General features: G+C 47.3%; 1 protein-coding gene and 1 pseudogene across 3 annotated transcripts; both read left to right on the top strand.

Annotated features, from left to right (window-relative positions):
* The first annotated feature begins 4,960 nt into the window (after window positions 1-4,960).
* On the top strand, window positions 4,961-11,168 carry LOC117042752 (annotated as a pseudogene).
* An 8,972-nt stretch (window positions 11,169-20,140) lies between these two features.
* Window positions 20,141-25,516, top strand: LOC117042741 (zinc finger protein 501-like). 3 transcript variants are annotated; one of them, XM_033142369.1, is made up of 4 exons: window positions 20,141-20,328; window positions 22,360-22,442; window positions 23,230-23,356; window positions 24,185-25,516. In XM_033142369.1, the coding sequence occupies exons 2-4, from the start codon at window positions 22,368-22,370 to the stop codon at window positions 25,393-25,395; spliced, it is 1,413 nt and encodes a 470-aa protein (XP_032998260.1). In that variant the 5' UTR covers window positions 20,141-20,328; window positions 22,360-22,367; the 3' UTR covers window positions 25,396-25,516. The 3 variants fall into 3 exon arrangements, with proteins under 3 accessions (XP_032998260.1, XP_032998259.1, XP_032998261.1); XM_033142368.1 differs by having other exon boundaries at window positions 24,182-25,513; XM_033142370.1 differs by lacking the exon at window positions 22,360-22,442 and having other exon boundaries at window positions 20,282-20,328; window positions 24,182-25,513.
* Window positions 25,517-27,768: the final 2,252 nt, after the last annotated feature.

The raw sequence follows: 27,768 nt of genomic DNA, 5'->3' as shown, positions 1-27,768 counted from the left end.
AGAAGTGTCTTAGAGGATGATTTCTGGCCTGGGGCAGTCCTTGAGGTATTGTGATCCAGAGCTAAGGTTTTATAGGTCAAAACAGCACTTTAAATTCGGCCCGGAAACTAATCGGTAGCCAATGCAGTTGGACCAGGATCGATGTAATATACTAACATGGTCTTCCTCCGGTGAGCAAAATGTTTGCCAAATTCTGCAGCAGCTGAAGTTTCTGAACCACCGGCAGGTGCCACTTTCATGTGTTCAACAACAAAGGGAAATAAGCAGGAAACTCTCTAAGAAGAGACAACAGAACAATAGAAATACTGGAATTAAAGGATTTGTTCAACTCAAAGCTCCCCTCCCTTCTCCATTTGGATGCATTGGCTAAAATTAGTACAAAGACCCTAGATTGCAATGGTTAGATACATGGGCATACCCAAGGGGGGCAGCTGCCCCCCCATAGAAGGCAGCCCCCCCCCCGAAACAAAAATGATCAGCATCCATTCAAAGCATTTTTTCCCTAAATTTTTTTCCCCAGAAGCATTTTTTTCCAGCTCGGCACCATTTCCCCCCCTCTCCCTCACTGCATTCTCCCTCCTCCCGGTGCAGCCATAGGCTAATACCGCTGAGGCACAGGCCAATGGGCCCATTGGCCTGTGCCTCAGTGATATTAGCCTATCCTGCCCTTCGCTTTCTCCTGCGTTGGGTGGGAATGGGGACCGGATCCTAGCTTCCTGGAGTAACGCCGGTGGCAGTGCCAGCTTCCGCGGGGGTCCCGGGCATCTGCTTCGCGGCAAACGAGGGTGGCACCTGCAGCCTACCAGGGGACCTTGTTGGTGGGCACGTGTGAAGCGCTGCTTTGCCGTCCGTATGGACTGGTTTTTGTCCAGCTTGCTTTCCCAAAAGCTCAGGGTGGCACCCCCGTTTCTGTTTCTCTGCCGCCGCCGCCACCCCATGCTGTTCTCACAACAGCCCTTTCTGGTTGGTTTGAGAGGGAGGGAGTGTGGGAATATGTTTTTGAGGTGCTACTGCACCTGTTTGTTTGTGTTTACTTTAGGATGTCCTTCCGCTTTAGGAAGGAAGGGCAAAGGATCCAGCAGGGAGTTTGCTGCATGGATCCCTCCGCGTTTGGGAAAAGCGTGCCCATGTAACAGTCAATGGATGGTTTCCCGCCTTGAAACTAGCATAGAAACAAGGTTGTGATTGGTTTGTGTAAACGTTATGACGCTGTTTGATTCCTTAATAGCCTCCGCTCTCTGTAGCGTGTGTGGAGAATGCGCGAGACAAGCTAGAGAGAACATTGGTGCGTGACAAGCCAGAGAGAAACCAAAACCAAAACCAGCCACACAGAGCAGTTGAGAGCTTCTTCACCATTGACTGCAGTCTCTTAGTGTTTATTTCATTTTATTTAAAAACTTTTATTTGGCCGTCTAAGTTTTGGCCGCTACCTAGCTTAGCCTATCTTCTTCTCCGGAGACCTCCGGAATCTTCGGAACTCCAGATACCTGCAGAAAACCTTCAGAGGCATTCAGCAACTTTCAGAACTCATGACAACTACCTTCAGATCATAGCCAGTGGACCCTTTCACGACGCAGTGGGAGCAAGAACTCCGGGATTACTGGTCGTCCCATCTGCTGGCTATCCCCACAAGGGAGAAGACTTAAGGCTGAGTTTGGAAGAGTGAGCTTCCTTGTGATTTGAACCCATGTCTCCTTGGCCTTAGTAAGTCTGACACTCTAACTACTACGCCACACTGCCTCTTTGGAATGCACAAAGATCCGTTTTTGAAAGTGTCCGAGTGACCGGTAGAATGATGGCATTGTCCTGTGCACTTTTATCACCTGTGAGCAAGTGTGCCCTACTAATGTGCATTAAGAAGAAACCCCACATCCCATCCCAAAAGCAAATGCCACATTCAGTATATACCCCCCCCCAGCCCAAGACCACAGCAGGGAAGAAAAGGGTTAAATCCTCCCTCTATGTGTGCCCTGGTCCTATGAATTACCACACATCTCCAGCTATTTGCTTTTTTAAATATAAAAATAATCCTGAATTTTTGTATTCTCTTTAACCTGTGGTTTGGCCCTGAGGTGTCCCAGAGGAAGGAAAATCCAGCTGCTTCTGTTGAGATGCCAGGCACCTCCCTCTAACAAATCCAAAAGATAGGACAGGACTTCAAGAAATACACTAGGATCCAAAACTGAACTTGCCCCCCCCCCAACTTTAGAAAGGCTTCTCTTCTAGTATGTGCATCAAAACAGATTTAAAAACAAAACACCAAACCTTATAATTTTAAATCTATTCAAATCCCCCAATTTAAATATAATTCAATACTACTGGAGAAGTAGTTTAACTTGGATAAAATATTGGGGGGCCCAGGTAAGTGTCCAAGTGACCTGCCCCACATAATCAACCACAAGATGCACCCCCACCCCCAAGACCATTCCATTGCAACTATCCAGCCTCCCAAAATTTCAACACCTCTTGTGATGGTTTGACAAGTTCCAGCACAGTATTGTCCACTCTGACTGGCAATGACTTTCCCAGGTCTCAGTCATGGGCTTTTCTCTTTCCCCATCACTGGCCCAGGGACCTTCTTCCCACTGAGCAAAGGATAAAAGGGTCTGGAAACCAAGCTTTATGAGGGACAGTTAAGGATGTTGGATATGTTTAGCCTGGAAAAGAAGAGGCAGAGAGGGTGGCGTGATAGCCGTCTTCAAATATCCCAAGGGCTGTCACATGGAAGATGGAGAGCAAGCTTGTTTTCTGCTGCTCCAGAGGGTAGGACCATGAATGGATTCAAACGACAAGAAAGGAGGTTGCACAGAACCTTAAGGAGAACTTTCTGCTAGTAATAAGAGCTGTTTGACAGTGGAACGGACTCCTTTGTTGCAGGTTTTTGAATAAAGGTTGGGTGGCCATGAGGTAAAGGGGACCCCTGACCATCAGGTCCAGTCGTGTCCGACTCTGGGGTTGCGGCGCTCATCTCGCTCTATAGGCCGAGGGAGCCGCCGTTTGTCCGCAGACAGCTTCCGGGTCATGTGGCCAGCATGACAAAGCCGCTTCTGGCGAACCAGAGCAGCGCACAGAAACACCGTTTACCTTCCCGCCGGAGCGGTACCTATTTATCTACTTGCACTTTGACGTGCTTTCGAACTGCTAGGTGGGCAGGAGCTGGGACCGAGCAACGGGAGCTCACCCCGTGGCAGGGATTCGAACCGCTGACCTTCTGATCAGCAAGCCCTAGGCTCTGTGGTTTAACCCACAGCGCCACCTGGGTCCCTGGGTGGCCATTAGTCAGGGATAAATTAGTTGTGATTTCAGGCCGTTGAACTAGATGATCCTCAGGGTCCCTTCCGTCTCTACAATGCAATGATTCCATAATTCAACCATTGAGCTTGGTCATTTCCACCTGTGGCCAAAGACCAGGGGGCCATGCCAGGTTAGTGAGAGATTGTGGCCTAGGGAGAGTTCCAGACAAAGAGGCCAGGAAGGCTGAATTTGGCCCCTGGGCAGCTGCTAGTTGCCTAAGTAATTCTAGCCTTGTTGGACCGAAAGGTGTAAGGCGGCTTCTTGTGGTTTTCTTTCAAAACTTAGGTTCATGGTGGAAAATTTGTTGGAGAAACCCATTCCCTGTGTGCCCAGGGAATGAGTTTTTGTATTTCATTTTCTCATTTCTCCAGACAAAAGAGGAGTGTGTATCAAGGAGGTGGAGAAATGTGGGCCGGAAAATTCCACCCAAATAAGGCCATGTGAGAGTGTCTGCCAGGAGAGGAGAAAACGTTCCTCCACTTTGTGAAAAGGCCTCAGAGCGTCAGCGTAGGCTTCGGTGGCAGCAGATCAGCCTCCCTGGAGCAGGAGCGGTCAGATCCATTCCAGGTGCAGGAGGCTACAAGGAGCTCTGCCAAGCCCCAGGTCACCAAGTGACACAGACCGGTAAAAGACAAAACGCAGTTTGCTGGGGAAGCTTCAGTCAACGGGTCAAACTTCACAGAACATTATAAACGTGAAAAGCTGTACAGCTGCTTGCATTACAGGCAGAGGTTCATCAGATACTGAGGGTCCACAACCTCCCGAGGGAGACTATTCCACAGTTGGGAATAGTCCACCAGGAAAATGGGGGGGGGGAACCAGTTTGTTTCCTCCCCCCCCCAAAGCCGCTTTTTGGAAGCCCATGAGAAAAATGACAAAAAGGAAGAGGAAGAAGAAATGGAAAATGATGGCAGTAGTTCAGAAAATGAGATAGAACAAACTGCATGTATATGTTGTGTCTTCTGTAGACCTTCTATGGAGCTTAAATATTGAGGTGGCTTTGCCCCAGTTGTCCTCAAGTAGAGATGGAAAGATCTAGGGGGAAAATGAAAAAATGGGGGGGGGGGGGTTTTTTCTGTTTCCCGCCAAAGCTGTTTATTACAAGTCCAGGAGAAGAATGACAAAGAGGAAGAGGAAGAAGAAATGGAAAATGATAGCAGTTGTTCAGAAAATGAGATAGAATAAACCTTAACTTTAGCTTTATTTGCTGTTGGTGCTTTTTCCAAAATTTCCATTCCCCCCCGGAAAAAGGGCTTGCCATGGCTTCCAAATTTTCGGAAATTTTACATCTCTAATTATCACCACCATCATTATTCATATTAATTAGTCACTTTGCTCTCAAAAGCGATTCAAGGTGACTTAGAAGCCAGATCGGCGGGGTATAAATAATAAATTATTGTTATTATTAAAAGCCCTTCAGATTGAGGGTCATAAGCCTAGTTAAACATGGTGACAGGCGAGCCTCCCTGGGGAGAGGATTTCACAAAGCACCACTTGAGCCACCACTGGGCCTCAGATGACTGCTTTAGAACCGGAGACCAGCCGGACGCTTCCCCTCCCTCCCTGCCCCGCGGCTCCGAAGCGGTTAACAGAGGCGACAGAGCTTCGAGTCCTAGAGCGGAAGGGAAGACTGGCGAGAGAGGAGGAGCTTCCGCTTCCTGTTCCGCTTCCCCGGGGAGAGGCTGGGCATGGCGGCGGCTGTCCTCCCTGGAGGCGGGTAACTGGGGGGAGTCGGCCGATTCAGGGGCAGAATTGGGGGGCGAGAAGGAGGGGCACGCCGGGAGGAAGAGGCGCAAAAGGGATGCAGCCACGACCCTCGGGGGGGGGGGGGGTGAGGAAGCTAAGGGGCGACGGGGAAATGTCGTCTTCTCCTGGGAGGGGAAGCGCGAGGCTTTAGCGACGGTGCTCGCTGGCCTCATCCCGCGGCCTTTTCTAGAGAAACCAGAACTATCGCCCAGCAAAGGCCGCATGGGGAGGAATGGCAGGGAGTAAGCAGGGAGTCAGGAGAGTCTCCTGCCAGCCAGGGAGGAGCAAGAAGAATTATTATTATTTTATTCATTCATTCATACCCCGCTCTGGGCAGCTCCCAACAGAATATTAAAAGCAGTAAAACATCAGACATAAAAAACTTCCTTAAACAGGGCTGCCTTCAGATGTCTTCTGAAAGTCAGATAGTTGTTTATCTCCTTGACATCTGATGAGAGCTGGTTCCACAGGGCGGGTGCCACTACTGAGAAAGCCCTCTGCCTGGTTCCCTGTAACCTCACTTTTCGCAGGGAGGGAACCATCAGAAGGCCCTCAGAGTTGGACCTCAGCTGAACGATGGGGGTGGTGACACTCCTTCAGGTATACTCGACTGAGGCCGTTCAGGGCTTTAAAGATCAGCACCAACACTTTGAATTGTATTCAGAAACATACTGGGTGCCAATGTAGGCAAAACTAACTGCCGCAATAAAGAATCAATCAAAACAAGAGTTAAAAGATGAATGGAAATGCTATGACGATTATATGATAAAGCATCAAAAATTAGCATACTATCATGCCTTGATTGAGAGATATGAAGTAAATGGGAAAATATATATAATTGTTATGAGTGATTTAATAAATAACGAGAAATGCGGAATGCAAGAGTAAGATTAAAATGCTTTTATTGATGGAAGTCAAATTGGTGATGGATGGGAGTCTGAGGGGTGTGCGGAGGGGGTTTTAGTGGAGGGATAATGAAAGATATCTACAAGGAATAATGATAATGTGGTGTAAGCTATTGTAGCTATTGTTTAATTTTGATGTATGAAAAGTGATGTAACAACTGTAATAATGTAAATAAAAAATAAACTGGGCAATGAATTTAAAAGGGGGGGAGATTTTTAAACACAGCTGCTCTGCAAAATGTATGTACTAAAAATACATCATTAAAAAAGGTGGGCCCCATAGGATATAACTGGCCATCTGCAGCGGTAGTAATTTTATCTTATTTTCAAGATTTCTAAACACCTGATCGAAAAGGTCTCCCAAGTGGCACAGTAATCAAATGGTCGCTAGAAAGAACACAACTAAAATTCACAAACCAATTTAGAAACCAGTATGTATAAAGCCATCATTGAATAACATCTTCCCTCTCCACTTCCCATTTTGCCTGCTGTGCAGCATGTTTGGTCTTTACACACCTGAGAAAGGGAAGGAAGGAGGGTGTATGGGGTGGGACAAAACACTCATTTCCCTGAGTCTTAAATTTAGTTACCGGTATCCAGATTTTCACGTTTTATTAAAAAAAAAAAAGGTAAAATCTCTAGTTGCCCCATCTATCTTCGGCGTGGGAGTTGGGAGATGGTTTTCACACCTTGCCTTGGAGTGTCTTTAAGGAAGAGAATTGTTTTGTCCTTCCAGGGATCAGTGAGATTTGAGGAGGTGTCCTTGCATTTCACTGAGGACAACTGGGCCCTACAGAGAGCTCTGTACAAGGAAGTCATGGTGGAGGATTATGAGACGGTGACCTCTCGGGGTAAGGATCCTTTTCACCTTCATTAATAGTTATGATAGGTATGGATTTCTCGGCGGCTTAGAGTGACTTCCATCAGCTCGCTAAAGGACATTGCAATGTCTGTATTTCTCCCAAGTCAAAAGCCAGAAGCCTGGCTGAAAATAAATATTCTTGCTTCTCTGCTACAATTAGCCAGTGATGGCTTCTGGGTTGCCTCCCTGGGGGAGACGATTCTTTAGGTGGGGAGCCAGCACTAAAAGACGCATTCTCATTTTGCCTCTCTTTGCACCTCAATTGGAGAGGGCACTGTGAGAAGGAGCTCAGATGATGAATGCAGGCTCTAGGTGGATTCGTGAGAAACAGTCCTTGAGCAGCGTAGGTCAAAAGCAGCACCTTGAATAGAAGACAGTCACCCAGAAAAGGTTTCATATGCTCGGAGCATCTTGCACCGGTCAGCACTCTGTAGTTTCTGAACCGTCTTCTAAAGCAGCCTGAAGTATAATGCACTGTGGCAATCTAGTGTGGAGAATGGTAGGGAAAGCATACTAAAAGAATTTTTTCTGTGGGGGATCCTCATTTGTGGCATACTTGGTTATTCCTCCTAGGAGAGACAGATACAGCTAGATTGTTGTTATTGGTTTCTATTGATGTATTGGTTTGTTTGTTGCCTCTATAGGATATACATGTTTTTTAATGTTGGGTGTTTGGTTGCATTTTTATATATGCTGTAAATATATATATAAATACTGTTGTTATTCATTTTTGTGGTCTTTTATTTTATTTAAAAGAATATAATCTGAAGAAGTGTGCATGCACACGAAAGCTCATACCAGGAACAAACTCAGTTGGTCTCTAAGGTGCTACTGGAAAGAAATTTTGATTTTGTTTTGACTATGACAGACCAACACGGCTACCCACCTGTAACTGGGTCTGTAGATAGTTTCCCGCCTAGAAACTAGCATAGAGACAAGGTTGTGATTGGTTCATGTAAATGTTATGACGATGTTTGATTTCTTAATACCGTAAATAGCCTCCGCTCTCTGTAGCGTGTGTGGAGAACGCGCGAGACAAGCTAGAGAGAGCATCGGTGCGGACAAGCCAGAGAGAAACCAAAACCAAAACCAGCCGCACAGAGCAGTTGAGAGATTCTTCACCATTGACTGCAGTCTCTTAGCATTTATTTCATTGTATTTAAAAAGCTTTTATTTGGCCTTCTAAGTTTTGGCCGCTATCTAGCTTAGCCTATCTTTCACTCCGGAGACCTCCGGAATCTTCGGAACCTCCAGATACCTGCAGAAAACCTTCAGCAACTCTCAGAACTCACGACTACTACCTTCAGATCTTAGGCAGCAGACCCTTTCACGACGCAGTGGGAGCAGGAACTCCGGGATTACTGGTCGTCCCATCTGCTAGCTATCCCCACAGTCGTGTCCGACTCTGGGGTTGCAGCTTTCATGTCGCGTTACTGGCCAGTGTGACTAAGCAGCTTTTGGTAAACCAGAGCAGCGCACGGAAATGCCGTTTACCTTCTCGCTGGAGCGGTACCTATTTATCTACTTGCACTTTGATATGCTTTCGAACTGCTAGGTGGGCAGGAGCTGGGACAGAGCAACGGGAGCTCACCCCGCCGCAGGTATTCGAACCTCCGACCTTCTGATCAGCAAGCCCAAGAGGCTCTGTGGTTTAGATCACAGTGCCACCTGTGTCCCCAAATTATGCATACATTCCGTCAAGTTACAAGCGTGGTTAAAATCCTGCTAATGTTCTAACCTGCTTACAATGGTCTTGTAAATAAATTGTAAAAAGGTCTTTTTCCTCTTGATTTCTGAGCTTCTGAGTTAATCTTGCCATTTCAGCATTGTCCATCAATTTGGTTTGCCTATTATTATTTATTTTGGTTTTCCAACAAGCTCTGCAGATCCAGACATTTCAAACCGCTCTGAGTTGAGATGCAGTATTATCAATGGGCAGGGGGCAGCCTCGCTGCTGCCCCCACAGTGGGGGCTCAAAATCCATAAGGCGTATATCCCTGAAAAATGGGTGGGGTGGTGCCCCCTCCCTCCCAACCACACCTCCAAAGGGCAGAGCCACCCACCCACCCACTGGCAAAGATCCTTTTCAGATCCTGTCAAAGCTGGGTGTGCCCTCTTGTGGACTTGCCGTTGTTGGGGGAGGGTCCTTTTCTGGACTCGGAGGGAGGAGAAAGGACCCACAGAGCTTTGCTGCCAGTCCCTCTTTGCTGCCTCACACAGGTCCATAGGCAGGCTGGGTCTGTTGATGTTTTTGCCTACTTGTTTAAATTGTGCTATTGATGGCTTGGTTAATCTTAGGGACTACTCACCAAAACTTTTCTGATATGAATAACTATTGATTAAATGGTGGTACTTCGTTAAAACCAGGTATGACACCTTTTATGTAAAATGTCTTTGGGGTGATGTTTCACCCTCCAATACTCCTTTAACATAGTGCCAGGCCTTGAGTTTTGATAATGAAACCGCTACATCAACCTTTATTTTTTAAATTTTTATTCCATCAGGAGATATTTGGGGGATCCTGGAGGAGGAGGAACCATCAGAAGTCTGGCCAGAAAGAGCTGAGGAACAAGAGAAGGAAAGGAAATTGGGGTTTCAAGATGGAGCCAACAAACAGGAGGCGAGTGAGACAGTGAAACCAAGGGATAAACACAGTGCTTCTCAAGTAGATGAAAATCAAATTAACAGAGTGGAGAAAAAACATGAATGTACCATGTGCGGAAAGAGATTCTGTAGTCACTCAGCTCTTACTAGACATCAAATAGTACATTCCGGTAAAAAACCTTATAAATGCATGGAATGTGGAAAGAGGTTTGCTCACAGTCACCACCTGACTTCGCATCAAATAACTCATACAGGGGAGACACCGTATAAATGCATGGAGTGTGGAAAGAGCTTCAGTCGCAAAGGCAACTTTACTAGACATCAGATAACTCATACAGGGAAGAAATCTTACAAATGCTGGGATTGTGGAAAGAGTTTCTGTGACGGTAGTACCCTTACTAAACATCAAAGAACTCACACAGGGGAAAAACCATATAAATGCATGGAGTGTGGAAAGAGATTCAGTCAGAGTGCCTCTCTTAATTTGCATAAAATAACTCATACAGGAGAGAAACCGTATAAATGTTTGGAATGTAGAAAAAGCTTCAGTGACCCTAGCACCCTTCATGCACATAAGAGAATTCACACAGGGGAGAAGCCATATAAGTGCTTTGAGTGTGGAGAAAGCTTCAAGTGCAGCAGGTCTCTTAATGAGCATCATAGAATTCACACAGCGGAAAAACCACAGTGCATTGAGTGTGGAAAGAGCTTCAGTCGCAGTGCCTATCTTAAGGTGCATCAAAGAACCCATGCAAAGGAGAAACCTTATAAATGCTGGGATTGTGGAAAGAGTTTCTGTGACAGTAGTAACCTTACTAAACATAAAAGAACTCACACGGGGAAAACCATATAAATGCAGGGAGTGTGGAAAGAGCTTCAGTCAGAGTGCCTCTCTTAATTTGCATCAAAGAACTCATACAGGGGAGAAACCGTATAAATGTTTGGAATGTAGAAAAAGCTTCAGTGACCCTAGCACCCTTCATGCCCATAAGAGAATTAACACAGGGGACAAACCATATAAATGTTTGGAGTGTGGAAAGAGCTATCGCAGCAGTAACCACCTTTCTCGACACCGGATAACTCATTCAGGAGAACAAAATAAAATAAAAAATTCCTTCCAGTAGCACCTTAGAGACCAACTAAGTTTGTTCTTGGTATGAGCTTTCGTGTGCATGCACACTTCTTCAAATACACTGAAACGGAAATCATTCAGGAGACTAACCCTATGAAAGTTGATGTGTGTAAAGAGCTTAAGTTAAAGTGATTTCTTTACTGTGCATGAAAGAACTTGTACAGGGGAAAAACCAATACATTTTTGGAGTGTGGAAAGAGCTTCAGTTGCAACAGGTGTCTAGTGATAAGTCGCCAGCAGCCAGGTGCAAAATGTGTCTGGTGCATGGCTAATTTCGAACACTGCCCCACATTGGTATTTAATTAAAATAAGACATGAACTTGAGAATTTTCTCTTTGATTTACCAATCTATTCATTTAGGCAAGCATTTCTGAGTTTTGTATTCAGACTGAGCTCAGAATATTTAGAGGGACATTATAAAAATTCTTGCAGAACAGCATCTTTGTGCTGTAAGTAGATCTCTACCAATATTCTTTCTCTGTTGTGAACCAAATTTATCATTGATTTGTTATGTAAGATACCTGGTGGGGATAATCAACTGCCCAGGAGGACTCAACTGCTATGAGTGCCTGAGGGCCCCTTTCCTGCCTCTCACCACCTGGCCCAGGGTAGGGCCTGGCAGGCCTCATAAGGACAGCTGCTACTGCTGCTGTTGCTGCCCAGGAGAACTCAGAACAATGCAGAGTTCTTTTTAAAATGTTTTGAAATTTTATTTTTTACCTTTTTAAATTCTGTATGGCGTGGGGGGTGGGATGGATATTTAGTCAGGTTTGGGAATTTGTTTAATCTTGGTATGTTTGTAACTTTTACTGTTTTTGTTTTTATTGTTTTATTGTTAATTTTAATAAGTTACTTTGTTCTTAAGGGGAGGGTCCCATCCAACAAAATGGCTGGGGCAAGTTCCACAGGGAGGGATACTCTGGGACAACCGATCTCAGTGATCACAGGCAGGAGAAGGAGTTATGCTAAGACCAGACTATGTCATTACTGAGGAGGCAGGTTTAATTGTCATTTGCGGACTATCCCTGCCTCTGGATCTGGTCTTGATCAGACAGATACTGGAATCTGCAAGGGATACCCACATGACCTGAAGGTGCTGCTGTGCAATGCCAGGTCAATGATTCATAAGACCACTGCCATCCATGACTTGATCGTGGATACAGGACTTGACCTGGCATGTGTAACAGAGACTTGGTTGGATGAAGCAGGTGGGGCCTGTCCTTGCCACTGCTTGTCCACCAGGTTTCTCGTACACATAGCAACCCCTTGTGTGTGTGGGGGGGGGATGCATTGATTTTTAGGAAGTCATTAGTTTGCACCAGGTGTCTTACTGGGAAGACCCAGTTCTCTGAGTGCATGTTCTGGAAGTTGGGCAATAGGGGCAGTACAGGATTCCTTTGGATGTACCAACCTCCCTGCTGCATCAAGGATTCTGTGAGGTTTGGAGCTTTCAGGGTTAATGAAGCTCAACGGTATGCCCCTCCCACAGGGAAGAGAATGTGTCACAACATCCGGGGTATCTGCTGTATGCAATGTCTTCGTGATTTATGTGACGCACCGTTTATTCCCTGTTCAGTCTTACTTTCGCTTTTGATCGGACCGGAGAGGCTGGAGAAGTCATCCGAGTCTCTGGGAAAGTGTCCATGATTTATATGCTTGTATTTAAAGCTTGCTTACTTTGAAACAATCCAGACATTGTGGAATTTATTGCTGGCACGAAAGGCACACATATCATTGCGCAAGAAGAAGTAAGAAGTTTGAAAAAACTCTGTAAAAGCAATGGAGAAGCAGGAGAACGCACCAGAAGCGTAGCTGGACACCACTCCAAGTGCTAAACTGGTTTTGAGGCTTTTCCAGTTAAAACCAAAAGCCCTACAGATTCCCTGCCCGAGCTGCTTCAGGTTGTGGTGGATGTTCTCCTGGAAACACCTACTTTGGTTGTCCTAGGGGAATTTAAATATCCACGCCAACACAACCTTACAAGGGGCTGCTCGGGACTTTGTGGAAAGCATGGCCTCCATAGGGCTGTCCCTGAATAAGTCTAGCCCAACTCATGCATTGGACCTGGTGTTCTCCACTAGGGATGTTGGTGATCTGACAGTAAAAGTGAAACAAGAGAAGTGCCATGCTCAGATCACTTCCTGGTGCAACTGGACTTCTCCATGACCCTTCCCCTCTGTAGGGAGGTGGGACCAATTCTAATGGTCCACCCCTGCCACTTAATGCATCCAAATGGTTTCCAGAGAGTGGTAGGGGATGCTTTATCCCATGTTGATGGCTTTTCAGCTGAATCCCTTGTGCCCCGCTGGAATGTGGAATTAACCAGGTAATTGACAGTTTGGCGCCCTCTCCAATTGCTTGGAGCCCGGACAGCCCCATGGTTTTCCACGGATCTGAGGGCAATGAAACAATCACTGAGATAGCTAGAGCGCCAGTGGCGGATAACCCAATGAAAGAGGCGGTTATCAAATCGCTTCTTAAAAAACCATCTTTAGATGCGGCCAATATGGCCAACTATCGCCCAGTCTCAAATCTTCCATTCTTGGGCAAGTTGATTGAGCAAGTAGTTGCTCAACAATTCCAGGCATGCCTGGAAGAAGCGGACCATTTGGATCCCTTCCAGTCGGGATTCAGACCTCATCATGGGACTGAAACTGCCTTGGTCGCACTGGTCGATGATCTCCGGAGGGCTAGGGACAAAGGTGAGAGCTGTTTCCTAGTTCTTCTGGCTCTCTCAGTGGCTTTTGATACCATCAACTGACCGTCTAGAGGGGCTGGGAGCTGGAGACATTGTTATACAGCGGTTTCGCTCTTTGCTCCTGGGCCGTGTTCTGACCCCTGGGCTCTCGCAGCCCTGTGGGTTGTGAGATTTGCAGTTGCTGCCCCAAAATTGAGAATGTTCATAGAGGAAAACATGGTGGACTGTAAAGATTTAATTGGTAATGAAATCTAAAAACTTACTTGTATGTTTGTTACAGGTAGGTAGCCGTGTTGGTCTGCCATAGTCAAAACAAAATAAAAGAAAGAATTCCTTCCAGTAGCACCTTAGAGACCAACTAAGTTTGTTCTTGGTATGAGTTTTCGTATGCATGCACACTTCTTCAGCCTATGCCAAAGGATAAATGGACATAAATCTGATATCAGGAATCACAAGACAGAGAAACCAGTAGGAGAACACTTCAATCTCCCAGGACATTCTATAAAAGATCTCAAAGTAGCTGCTTTAATACAAAGGAATTTCAGAAATAGACTGGAAAGAGAAGTGGCTGAATTGCAACTAATCACCAGACTTAAAACCATGGAGAAACCTGGTCTGAACAAAGAAATTGGATTCTTATCTCATTATACATGACAAAGCTGTCTTTAGCCATCTCACCCTTTGCCTTTCCCTGTAAGACCAATTGCAACCATTAACAGTCGTCAACAGGTTTTCCACACCTATCAGCTGATAACCCATTCCCACTACCCTTCTGAGTAATATCCCCCCACTCCCTGACAATATTTAAGGGTCTGGTGCAGGGGTCTGCAACCCGTGGCTCCGGAGCCGCATGTGGCTCTTTTACACCTTTGCCGCGGCTCTGGGGCGGATACTGTGGCGGGCGCTGTACTGGCTCTGACGGCCCTCCGGAGGGTGAGGGCACTGCTGCTGTGCTGCTTTGCTCATGCGTTGTGCCTCGTTTCTGCCAGCGCAGGCGCAGCAGTTTCCCTCCTTGGCGCCTGTCCCGGAAGTGTGGCTGCTGCTGCTGGCGTGGAGCTGCTGCTGGCTGCTGCGTCGAGGCGACGACGAGGTAGGCAGCTGCGGGCTAGGCCAGGGGCGGCGGGTGGCGGGCGAGGGTGGGGGGGAAGCCCTCTTTTGAAAAATGGTCGAGGAAGCGGCGACTGTTTCCCTGCCACTGCCTCCTTTGCTCCTGGTTCCCCTCGCAGCCTCAGACCGCACTCTGGCACTGGCTTCGGCGGGCGCGCGTCTCTCTCCGCCCCGGAGCAAGGCCGGGATTCCCCCTTGCCCCGGACCCGCATCCAGGCGCCACACTCCTCTCCGAGTGGGGAATCACGTGGGGACCCTCGCGGCCGTCTGGCCCCGTCTCAGGAGCCAATGGGTGCACGTGCTGTGAGGGGGCTTGGAGGTGTCTAGGAGCCCGAGCACGCACAGCAGGGACGCGGCTGCTTAAAAGGGCTGCACGGAGAAAAAGGCAGTTGCACGTTCTTCCGTGGCAGCGCCAAGCGGAGCCGCCGCCGGACCTCACCAGGCAATGTTAGTCGCATCGCCCCCGCCTTCTAGGGCGCAAAGCCGGGCTGGCTAGGCAGAAACCGCCGTCGAGCTCTCTGCCTGCCACGGGCGGGGGGCTTTGCAACCCCCCAACGAGTCCCTTGGGGTGGGGGACTGGGACTGGGGAGGGGGAGTCCTCTGCCGCTGCTTCCTCAGGTGTGTTGCTTAGGCTGCCGGGCGGAGCGCGGGAGCGCAAGTTGGCCGCCTGCGCTGCGCCCTCCGGCTGTGGCCTCTCCAAATGCGCAGCTCAAAGAGTGGCGCCTTGGCTTTGCCCCACTGTAGAAAAGTCCCGATCTTGTTTTGTCACCCTCCACATCTCTCACTTGAATAAGTGTCTTAGAGGATGATCTGGGGCAGTCCTTGAGGTATTGCGATCCTGAGCTGTTGAAGGTTTTATAGGTCAAAACCAGCACTTTGAATTGGGCTCAGAAACTAATTGATTTCCAGTGTAGTTGGACCAGGATCAGTGTAATATGCTTACATGGTCTTCCTCCGGTGAGCAACCTGGCTGCCAAATTCTGCAACAGCTGAAGTTTCTGAACCACCGGCAGGCGCCACCTTCATGTGTTCAACAGCAATGGGAAATATAAGGAAACGCTAGGAAGAGACAATAGAACAATAGAAATATTGGAATTAGAGGATTTGTTCAACTCAAAGCTCCTGTTCCTCTTCCATTTGAATGCATTGACTAAAATTAGTACAAAGACCCTAGTTACAAGTAGGTAGCTGTGTTGGTCTGCCGTAGTCAAAACAAAACCCAGTAGCACCTTAGAGCATAGCTGTCAACTATCGGATTTGAAAATAAGGGATAGTCACATGGCAGTGGTGGGCGGAGCCAGAAGCAAAAGTGGGCGGGGCAGCTGGAACGCGGCAAAATATATATTTTAATGCCAACGTCCCCGTCCTCAGAAGACTAGTTTGAGCGCTCCCGCGACTGAAAAAAACGTCAAAAGTTCCTTCTTTTTACGCCCAAGCGCAAATAGCGATGCCGTCGGGGCAGCACTTCGGGGGCAGAAGTCCAGAGCCCCACTTAGCGGAAGGCCTGCAAGTGCAGCAGGGCATTTTGAAGAAAGTGACGTAATACACATAACTATCTAAACAGGGGGAGGGGGGAAAACCCTTTCAGTCCAAAGTCTGATCACCTAAGGGCGCCGATCCACGTCCACGCCCCCCCGTGCGTGCATACACGTTTGCTGCTGGTGATTTCCACTCACATCACGCGCGCTTCACTACCTCACCACCTCGCCCCCCACGGCACGAGCGTGGATTCGAATCGCCACTTCCCGGCACCTAAGGATCGGGAAGAGGCAGGTTGTGTAGCGGACCTGGTTGCGGGAAGCGGGTAACTGAGCGGAAGGCGGTCTCTCTGTCATCGGCTCTGTCCGATCTTTTTCCCCGTCCTGGGACAGCATCGCCGGAACCGCTCCCTGCACAGGTTACGCCGAGCAAGGCAACGAACGGCCGGCTGCACTGCACAGCCCCACAGCCTCGGGCCCCAGGCGGGCGCTCATGCTCAGCCTCAGCACCCGCATAGCCATGCCCATGCGGAAGGCGCGCCTTGGCGCAAAAGCGGCAGGACGCACAGAATGGAGCATCGCCTCTCTCACTCCCGCCCGACAGCAGCGCGCATGAGGCTCCCAAGCTTGCTCTACCTGGCTGAGGTCGCTCCGCCAGGCCAGCCCCGTCCGTGGGCCTGCCCTCCCGCCTCCATTTCACCACCTCCGCCCAGACGAGGGGCCGGCTCTGCTGGGTGGAAATGCCCACGGGCCTGGCCAGCGTGCTTTGCCCCGCCCCACGGGGGGCGGGCAGGCAGCGCATTGCTTGGCCGGCCTCCAAGGCTCATGGCCAGAGGGGAGCGAAACAAGCACGTTTCTTGGGGCGCTGCCCCAAAGCATCCCATCCACTTTCATTCTCACACAACCTGGGAATATACGGTTTTTTTTAGTCATCCGGGATAGCAGCGGGAAACGCGATTAAAAATGGGAGAATCCTGGCCGATACGGGATACTTGACACCACTGCCTTAGAGACCAACTAAGTTTGTTCTTGGTATGAGCTTTCGTGTGCATGCACACTTCTTCAGATCCACTGAAACAGAAGTCACCAGACCCTTCTATATAGTGTGAGGACGGGGGGGGGGTATTACTCAGAAGGGTGGTGGGAATGGGTGATTGGCTGATATGTGTGGAAAACCTATTGACTACTGGTAACGAAGCCGGAGTGGGGGGGGGGAGGTGGGGTGGAACTGTCTATTTCCAGCCCCTGCAAGTTTCTCCCTTCCTAAGCCCCTCTCCCTTATTTTCCTTTCACTTTCCCGACTTACCCTTTCACTGCCATTCTTACTGCTCCCACATTTTGCAGTTTTTTTGGGGGGTGGGGTGGGGGAGAGAGAAATGCCTGCCCGTGATTATTTAGTTTTTAGCTTTTATTGACCCTAGGTGAAAATCAGGTGCCTTCTTTCTTCGATTTGTGGAGAGTGGAAAAGATCGCTCTAGACACGGGTAGGCAAACTAAGGCCCTGGGGCCGGATGCGGCCCAATCGCCTTCTAAATCCAGCCCACGGACGGTCCAGGAATCAGCGTGTTTTTACATGAGTATGTGGCAGTGGCCCAAAAGGCCATAATGAATGTGATAACATGAATTCCTATATATCGTCGAATATGCTTCTAATAGAGAAGTTATGGTAACCTGTTGCTTTAAGAAACTGATAATTTGGCAAAGAGGCCTTCCTCACAGGGAAAGAAATACAGCTAATATGTCAATCACAAAGAAGCAACTCATAAGCTAGAACATAACTTGAAAAATGGAACAAAGGTCTAATACAGGTTCCCATACATTGCACACTAACAAAATGTAACATCATCAAGGATCAAGGTTTACTTAGCAATGCTTATTGCGCTTGCATATTAAATTAGGTAACATACACGCGTACTAAAATAAAATGAGGTAATGAAATATGATTGGTTAAATTGAAATCCTTTGTCTGAAATGTTATAAATACCCCTGCCCAGACCTTTGGGCGGGGTTGCAGGCTTGCGAAAAGATTCGACTGTAACCTTATTGCTTTGCAATAATAAAAATGGACTCCTAGCTCCTCAAGTCTCTGAGTTTTATTGGCGTAACTCAGAAGATAGGCCATTTTGGCCAATGCAACAAGTAGAATGTGTCCTATTTAATTCGTTCATCCCCCCCAAAAAAATATAGTCTGCCCCCCCCCACAAGGTCTGAGGGACAGTGGACCGGCCCCCTGCTGAAAAAGTTTGCTGACCCCTGCTAGGAGATAGGAAAAGGAATCCTAAGTTTGCACTCATAAGCTCTACAATGGCATATTCGGTCAGTGAATGATTCTCTCCTTACCAACGTAAATTAGCAGGCCCGTACTTCCCATTGAAATACTTATAAGTTTATGTTGATTAAAATCAGTCTTCATTTTAAAATATTGTATTGTTTTCCCCGTCCCGCCTGGCCCCAAGCTGCCCTTTCGCGGGGCAGGAGGAGAAACCGCCGCTGCCTCCAGGATGCCCACTTGGGCGTTACCGGGAGCCTCTGGGCGCATGCAGAGCGCATTCCGAGCAAGGCAGCGAGGGCGTCCCTGGGCGCAGCAGCCACCTGTGCGGGAAGAGCCAGGCTGAGGTCTAGGTGGGGCAGAGAAGGGCCTCCTGCAGCAACGGTGCCCCTTTTGCAGACACCCAGCGAGCGCTGCGCCTTTTGGAGGTCTACCGTGACAAGCTGAGCTGGGCAGAAGAGAGGCAGCTGCTGTGGAGAGTGGCATCTTCCAGAGCAGCCTCTTCTGGGCTCTCATAGGCAAGTATTGGGGCTCCTGGGGGGCCCTGCAGCTGGGGAAGGAAGGCTCCTTGACCTACTGGGACACCGAGGGAAATTGAGCCTTTTCAGTGCAGACAGACATCACTTGACACTCATGGAAACTGAATTGCATTTGCTGTCTTACTTATTTTGCAGCGCATTCACTCCGTTTGGCAAGTTCCTGTGTCATAGACAAACTTGGCTACCTCTGCCACCTAACTCTAGGTCCTTTGTGAGCAAGTTTAAAAGGCACGGTTTCCACTTTCTATATCTCAAGTTGGAAAACTCCATCGTTCCCTACCATTTAGCATTTTAGCCAATTCCTAATCCACATTGTTCGAATGGCAAGTCATTAGCTATAACACACAATGTGCGTAGGAATTCGTTCATATATTTTTTCTTCAAAATATTGTGTGTCCCTCCCCCCAACAGTGTCTGAGGGACAGTGAACCGGCCCCCTGTTTAAAAAGTTTGAGGACCCCCTGGCTTAGAGAGTGGGTAACTGAGGAAAAGTGCCCCTCATGAACCAAGGTATTAATGGGTGAAGGAAGCTGGTGTTAAAAGTATTTTGTGGCAGAGAGCAGTCCAGAATCAGAGGCAGAAAAGGAGGCTGGAGAGAAGAGGGGCCAAGAGGCAGAGATGAGTCGGGCTGGTGAATAAATTAGGGGGTCTCCCCCTCCTGCTCTGACCAGCTCCTCACCCCTTGATCTCTCAGAATCTGCAAAGGGATGAAGAGGGTGGAGCACAGGCAGATAAGGCGAAGAACTCTTAGGTTGCTTGGGAGAGGAGGAGACTTAGGGAGCCGGCGAGAAATAGCTGAATGCTTCTCTATGAAAGAAGCAGCAAATCCTGGCTTATAGAAAGCCAGCATGTCAGGGAACAGATGAGGACAGAACCTTTCCCCCTGGAATTTGTGGCAACTGCCAAGAGGGCAAATCCTATGCTAGGGGTTATTAGGAACCTAAGAATGATCCTGTTGGATCAGCCAGGTGCAGAGTGGCTGGGACAACCCAGTCAGATGGATGGGGTACAATAAATAAATGATTAGTATTAGTATTTGTATTTGCTTCCACTGCCTGAAGCGGCTGCCTCAGTCTGCCTCATGGACTGTAGAGTTATTCTTAGGTTCCTAATAACCCCTAGCATGGGATTTGCCCTTTTCGCAGTTACCACAAATTTAAATTCCAGGGACCAGGGGGAAAAAGGTTTTGTTTTCCCCTGTTCCCTGGCATGCTAGCTTTCTATAAGCAAGGAGTTACTGCTTCTTTCATGGAGAGGCATTCAGCTATTTTACACACACCTGAAATGCCCCGCCTTTCCTGCCCCCCCTCTCTCTCTGAAAGATGCCAAGAAGAGGCAGCTCCGTCTCTATTTGTTCTTCAATGGTTAACAGCAGCAACAGCATCTGAGCCCACATTCCTAGAGCAGAAGGAAAGATTGCAAAGAGGAGGAGATTTGGGGAGGGGGCAAGAGAGAGGGGGAATGCGCCCTTTTCCTCTTCCGCAGATCTGAAAGAGGAAAAAAAAAAAGCAAAGTGTTCCACGTGAGTTTCTTCTTCCTTTCGCAGAGATGCTGAAGGCGGCCGCAGGGAGGGAAATGCAAGATTAAGGCAAATAATTTCGCATGCTGGGGAAAGCACGACTCCCGCAATCTCTTCCCCTAACCGAATTATTAAGCTCATTGAAGAGATGCGCTCCGTGCACTGAGAGATCCAGGTAGGTTAATCACTCCGCAGGTAAACATCCATCAATTATCTCCCCCTGCCTACAACTGCTTCTCGTTTCCTGTGTTGGGGGGACCTTATTCACTAATAACCTGCAATCATTTCCTTATACTGCGCAAATTAAGGTTGCCAATTCCCCCCCCCCACTGCTCCTGTGTGCTACTGCTCATCTCTCTCTTTGCTCCTGCGCCTTCAAAAGACTCCTGAAAGGCAAAAACGAAGCTTTTCCACAAATGGAAAGGGGGCCGGGGTGGGGAGGCCACATTGCCAGGTACCTGGTGGTGAATGTTAACTGCACAGGAGCAAAGCCAGGGGGGAAACAACAACGTTGGCAACCCTAATCAATTTTATGTGCTCAAGAAAGCCAGCCATTGGAAGGCGGAATTGAGAGGAGGAAGCCAGTCAGGAGGCAGTGTCACAATGGCCAACCACCAGGCACCTCTGGGAATCTTGCAAGCAGCACCTGAGTTCGAGAGCTTTCTGCCCTCCTGCAGTTCCCAGCAAATTGGACCCAGAAGCATCACTGCGGTGGAGGTGGAATGTAGCTGTTGTGGCAAGTAGCCATTGATAGCCGTCTCCTCTATGAATCTGTCCAGTCGTATTCTAACTCCATCCAAGTTTGTGGCCGTCACTGCCTCTTGTGGAAGAGAGTTCCATAGTTTAATAATGCGCTGTGTGAACAAGGCCTTCCTTTTGTCTTGTCCTGAATCTTCCAACCTTCAACTTCACTGGACGAGCTTGAATTCAGGCAAAAACGTTCCTCTTTAACCAGGCCTTTGGTTGATTCCCATCCAGTGCCCTTTTAAAAAGTGTCGGGTGGTGGTGGTGATTCGGTTGTTTTTATTTTGACTGTGTATTTTGTGATTTTATATTGTGATTTTATCCTGTGAACTGCCCTGAGACCTGTCAGTATATGGGCGGTATACAAATTTACCGTATTTTTCGCTCCATAGGACGCTCCGGACCATAGGGCGCACCTCATTTTTAGAGGAGGAAACAAGAAAAAAAAATATTTTTCTGGTTTTCCTCCTCTAAAAGCCCTGTTTTGTTTTGTTTTTTTGTTTTGTTTTTGAGGATCAGCTAAAAGTTTTGCAGCTTTTTTTGCAAAGGGAAAAGCCCTGGGGGTTTGGGGTTTTTTTTTTGGAGGATCAGCTAAAGGTTTTGCTGCTGTTTTTGCAAAGGCAAAAGGCCTTTTTTGAGAATCAGCTAAAAGTTTTGCAGCTTTTTTTGCAAAGGGAAAAGCCCTAGGGTTTTTTGTTTTTTTTTTGAGGATCAGCTAAAGGTTTTGCAGCTTTTTTTGCAAAGGGGGAAAAGCAAAGCTCCTTTTGCAAAAGGGGAAAAGCAAAGAGGAAAAGCCCCATTTTTATGGGGTTTAACTCACATTTCTGAAAGATCCTAAGGAAAGGGAGCCATTTCTACTGTTTTCAGACAGATAATCTAATCAGCCAGTCACATGTCCTGGGGAAACAAACAACCTCCCTCTGCAGCACATTCAACAAAGGAGGGCGGGGCTGAAAGGGAGCCGGGACTCTTATCTCTCTCCCTATCTCTTGCTGATCAGCTGCTGAGCGGGTCCTTTCAACACTCCGTTTTCTCTTTGTAAAATAAAAAGCACAATCTGCTTTTGGCCCCTGGGCAATTCAGCTCCAGGGACCACCATTCGCTCCATAAGACGCACAGGTATTTCCCCTTACTTTTTAGGAGGAAAAAAGTGCGTCTTATGGAGCAAAAAATACGGTAATAAAGAAAGAAAGAAATCCTACTTTAATATGCACACCCTGCATAATTTTACGTACCTCTGTTGTGTGTGTCTCTGCCTCCCTTCTACATGTACTCATCCTTTTTCTTGTAAATAAAAAAGTCACAAATGTTGTAACCTTTCCTCATAAAGGAGTTTCTCCAACCCCCTTGATCATTTCCGTTGCTCATTTCTGAACCATTTCTCCCAACTCTCCTTTGAGAGAAAGTTTCCCTTTGAGGTGAAAGTTGCAAATAATTTGACCCTTTTCATCTTCCCTCATAGGTAGTGGAATGGCATCCGAAATGTTTTCCATATCCTCTCCCCTTTGCATTGGGATGGAGACAGGTGCTGTGGAGTCACCTCAGGTAGGAGGGATACTCTTTATTGATACACACACACACACACACACACACACACACAGTGGTACCTCGGTTTTCAAGCATCTCAGAAGCCGAACATTTTGGTTTTCAAATGCTGAAAATCCAGAAGTAAATGCTTCCGTTTTCAAACGTGCCTCGGAAGTCGAACAGCTTCTGCTGCGTTTCCTCCCCAAATTTCTCCTTTGCTGGCAGCCCATTGCGCCTCGGTTGTCAAACGTTTCGGAAGCCGAACGGTCTTCTGGAACGGATTACGTTTGACAACCGAGGTACCACTGTACAGTCTTACCTTGGATCTCAAACAGCTTGGCTCCTGAACAAATCGGCTCCCGAACAATCGAAACCTGGAAGTGAGAGTTCCGGTTTTCAAATGTTCTTTTGGAAGCCGAATGTCTGACGGGGCTTCTGCGGCTTCCAATTGGCCGCAGGAGCTTCCTGCAGCCAATCGGAAGCCGTGCTTTGGTTTCCGAACATTTTGGAAGTCAGACGGACTCCCTGAATGGATTCCCTTCCACTTCCAAGGTACGACTGCATATATTTATCCTGCTCTTCAGCCAAAAAAGGATCTCTGAGTAGCTTACAGATCAATGAAAACAATAAGGCTTTCCCCCTCAAGTTTGCAGTCTTAAAAATATTATTGATCATATCTGCCCTTCAGCTGAAGTTTCTAAGCTGGTGTCCAAAAATCCCTTCAAATCATTAGTGAGGGAGAAGCACTTTTCACACCCTGCCTGTGAATATTGATGAGGGAAGGACATTTCTTTTTACTTTCCAGGGACCAGTGACTTTTGAGGAGGTGGCCCTCTATTTCACTGAGGAGGAATGGGCCCTGATGCAGCCCAACCAGAGGGCTCTGTACAGGGAGGTGATGCTGGAGATTCTTGGGATGGTGACCACCTTAGGTAAGTATCCCTTTGGCCTTTATTTAGAGATGCTGAAGGTATGAACTCCCCTCAGCAGTGCTATTTGCCCAACAAGTAACATCCATCTCTGGGAGACATGTCTCGCCTTTACAGAAGCCATGCCAGTTCTGCACGAGCAAGGCTTGTTCTGTATGCTTTGTAATGTTGGGCAGGATTCATCTAACAAGACCCATAAGACGAAGAAGCCTTGTGCGTGGACTTCTGCTTGTGCAACAGGGCTTCTGTGGTGGATGATGTCAGTTTGCATTTATTAGTGCAGAAAGTATTGATCTGATGTGTAGAGATCTTTCCTATTCTAATTAATTCAAGAGGGTTCTGGAAGCTTCTCTGTGTAAAAGAAGGCTACTTCCCTCCCTACTCTCTCTTTGGAAGGCCCCACAAAGAGATAAGAAATTACAATTGTCTTTTCATACTCTGGTATTCCCTGAATAGCCTTCTTGGATCAGGCCAGGGGATGCCTTAGTTGAGATTCCTGCATTGAAGGGGGTTGGACTAGATGACCCTTGGGTCCCTTCCAACTCTAATATTCTATGAGTCCAGCCTCCTGTTCTTACAGTGGCCAGCCGGGTGGCCCGTGGAAGCTCACAAGAAGAAACTGAACACAAGAGCCCTCTCCCCTCCTGCCGTTTCCAGAAACTGATGTTCAGAGCCTTCCAACAGTGGAGGCAGAGCGTTGCCTTCACGGTCCATGGAGGCAGAACCTAACCTTCATCCTGGGAAGCTGATAGACTTGTCCTCCTACAACAATCAGTTCTGCTTTTCCCTTGATCAGAGGGTTTATCCAGTTTTCTCCTTATATTCCAGCAGGTTACGTCTGGGAGAGTGAGAACGAGGGAGCAGAGTTGGACGTGTCGTTGGAAACAGCCAAGGGTCAGTCTTGTGGGGAGAACTTGGAGGGTCGAGATGGAGCAAAGAAGCAGGAGGAGAAACAAACTCAGACGCAGGGGGAGAAATCTGCTGCTTGTCAGTATGGTGACGCCCCAAAACAACACACAACGTGCAGAGGAAAGAAAGGTATCAAGTGTGCCGAGTGTGGAAAAGCCTTCAGTTGCCAGTCAGCATTTAATCTGCACCAGAGAACTCACACGGGAGAAAAGCCTTACAAGTGCCCACAATGTGGAAAGAGCTTCAACAGGCACGACAACCTTGCTTCGCACCAGAGAATTCACACCGGAGAGAAACCGTACGCGTGCTCAGTTTGTGGGAAAAGGTTCGGCCACAGTGCAAGCCTTACTTCTCACCAGAGAATCCACACAGGGGAGAAACCATATAAATGTTTGGAGTGTGGCAAGAGCTTCAGCCGGTGCGACTCCCTTACTTCCCACCAGAGAATCCACGCGGAGGAGAGACCATATAAATGCGCCGTCTGCGGAAGGAGCTTCCGTCACAGCGCAAGTCTCACTTGTCACCAGAGAAACCACACAGGGGAGAAGCCATACAAATGCCTGGAGTGCGGAAAGAGCTTCAGCTGGGACAAGTCCCTAATTGCACATCAGAGAATTCACACGGGGGAGAAACCGTACAAATGCTTGGAGTGCGGAAAGAGATTTAGGTGGAGCCGGCTTTTTACTGCACATCAACGCATGCATGCTGGAGAGAAACTGTATCCGTGTGCAGACTTCGACGAAAGCTTCTGCCAGAACGCAAATCTGTCTTCCTATCAAAGAATCCACCCGCTGGAAAAGCTGCGCAAGTGCTTCATGTGCGGAAAGAGCTTGAGTCAGAATGACTCCCTGATTTTGCATCAAGGCTTACACCCAGGAGAGGAAATGTACAGTTGCTCAGCGTGTGACAAGAGTCTATCTTGCAAATCGTATCTTGTTAACCGTCACATAATTAATGCTGGCGAGGAACAGTACGAGTGCAGAGGAAGTTGCGGCGCAAGCTCAGACCTTGCTTTCCATCAAGCGGTTCACGCAAGGGAGAAATTGTATAAATGTCTGGAGTGTGGGAAGAAGTTTGGCCGGAGTGATCACCTTCGTAGACATCAGATTATCCACGTGAGGCAGGAGCAATAGATGTGCTCACGCGGGTGGAAAATGTTTGCTTTTGCAGCTCGCTTCTCCACACAACTCCATATATAGCTAGTTGGGGGAATCTTGAGGAATGTCTGAGCTGTGGGGAAAAGTACTGGCGATCACCTCTCCTTACTGATAGAAGCCTCCAGAGGACATGAGCAGAATCATATAAATGCAAGAGGAATACAGTGGTGCCCCGCTAGACGAAAATAATTGGTTCTGCGAGTATTTTCGTCTAGCGGGTTTTTCGTCTAGCGAAGCAGCAATGTAACCGCAGTTTTCGCTAGACAAAAAAAAAAATTGTCTTGCGGGGCAGCCTCCCGCTAGACGAATGCCTTCGTCTAGCGAGTTTTTCGTCTAGCGAGGCATTCGTCTAGCGGGGCACCACTGTATAAGAAGCTGTATCATACTGAATCAGATATTTGGCCCATTTAGCTCATCAGTGGTGTCAGGCAGAGGTTTTCTAGGGCTTCAGCCCCTCCCTGGAGAGATAATAGAGGATTGAGCTTGGCAGATGCTCAACCACGTAAGAACACAGGAAGCTGGTTTCGGGCAGGGCTCTTTCCAAGCCCTGCCTGAAGATGCTGAGGATTGGACCTACTTGTGCACACACTATATAGCTCTACCACTGAGCTTTGGCCCTGTGAAACGCCTGCTTTTAATATTTATCGTCATGTCTCTTCCAACAAGAACCTCAAATGAACTTCAGCTCAAAAGTACTGTCACAGCCTGGATGTGAGGAGCAGGGCCTTGTTTGTGGTGGTATCACTGCATCATCTGACCATTAAGAAATCTATACAGCTTCAGGAGACAAAAAAACCCCATGTTTTTCCTTCGTTATCTTTTTTTTAATGTTCCTGGTAGTTCTCTGCTTTTTTAAAAGCTGTTTTTAATTTTCAGTTATGCTTTTAACTTTTTTTCTCGATTCAGTTTCGCTTTAATGGATTTAGGAATGTTGGCATAATAGAGTCACCAAGAAAGTAGCTCAGACAAGTTGATATCTAAAGCGCTGCAGTGTGTAAACTTGTTAAAATAAATATTATCTAGTACAATGTTTGCAGTTCTGTGCCTCTCCCTCCCACCCTGTAAAACCACCACCACCACCGGAAGCCCAGGCCAGCAGAACACCACAAATAAAATATATATAATAAGCACTAAGTAGAGCTAAAAACATTTATAAGGAGCCAGATATCCTCATGGCTAATAATTTCAGGGAACAGTTTCTTTCAGACATCAAATGCCTGGGAGAACAGGAGTCTATAAAATGCTCTTAAATGTTGTTGGCTTGATTTCTTACCTACTTGTTTCCATATTGAGATCGTAGGAAGAGCCCGAAGGATCAGTCCAATGGCCCATCTGGTCCAGTTTCCTGTTCCCACAGTGGCCAACAAAACCCACAAGCAGGATTTGTCCACAAGAGCCCACTCCCCATCCGAGATTTCCAGCGATTGGTATTCAGAAGCACTAGTCCTAATCCTTTTACAGCCATCCAAGTTGGTGGCCATAACTGCCTCTTGTGGGAGGGAGTTCCACAGTCAACTGTCTGGCACCTGAAGGACTCCCGGCCCCCTCCGTCCCAAGTCTTCCAACATTCAGCTTTTTTCTATACCCACGAGTCTCGGCCTGTAAAATTAGGCCTATCTCAAAAAATGAGCTTGCAATAAAAATGTAAGGAGTAGAAAGAATCGCCTTTCATAACACAGTTTGTAGCCTCCGGCATCTTTGCAAGCTAGGGATTATTATTACTACTATTAAATTATTTATTTGGTTTTTTTCAAGTTAAAATTTTACAGTCACATATTGAACATAACAACATAAAAACAAGATTCCAAGGAATCTCTTGGGACTTCCCTCCTCCCCTTTGTGGGTCCTATTGTTAATCATTTCCTCCTGCATCTTTTATAATAATCCAAATCTTTTACATCTCCATTGTGTCCAATATTCATCATTAAGCTACAAGTGATATTCCAGTCCTACAAATGATTTTAACTGTTTACAGTGCTTTTTAAGATACGTTATAAATTTCCCCCATTCCTCATTAAAAAAAATTGGGTCTTCCTGATTTCTGATTCTTCCGGTCATTCTGGCCTTTTCGGCATAATCCATCAACTTGATCTGCTATTCTTCTCTGGTAGGGACTTAGTCTCCTTTCCATCTCTGGGCCAATAACACCCATGCAGACTATTTATGTACACAAGCTAGGGATTTTTTTGTGCAGGGATTGTGGGCCTTGCGTTTTGTTTTGGATTTATTTATTATTTTATTTAATGAAATGTACAGAATGCTCGATTATAGTGAAAACCTCAAATGGTTTACAAAACAAAAATAGAATTATTAATCAAAAAACTGTCAGAAGCCATCCAAAATTATTAA

Source organism: Lacerta agilis, chromosome 2, assembly GCF_009819535.1.
Source record: "Lacerta agilis isolate rLacAgi1 chromosome 2, rLacAgi1.pri, whole genome shotgun sequence".
Lineage (NCBI taxonomy): Eukaryota > Metazoa > Chordata > Lepidosauria > Squamata > Lacertidae > Lacerta > Lacerta agilis.
The sequence above is the reverse complement of the archived record's forward strand: the minus strand, read 5'-3'. Positions and strand labels throughout refer to the sequence as shown.

Excerpts from the sequence above, each read along its gene's own strand:
- LOC117042741 (XM_033142368.1), top strand. The coding sequence starts at position 22,368 with ATGGCATCCGAAATGTTTTCCATATCCTCTCCCCTTTGCATTGGGATG. Across the intron at positions 22,443-23,229 it reads GTGCTGTGGAGTCACCTCAG|GGACCAGTGACTTTTGAGGA; the intron begins GTAGGAGGGATA and ends TTTACTTTCCAG. Across the intron at positions 23,357-24,181 it reads TGGGATGGTGACCACCTTAG|CAGGTTACGTCTGGGAGAGT; the intron begins GTAAGTATCCCT and ends CTTATATTCCAG.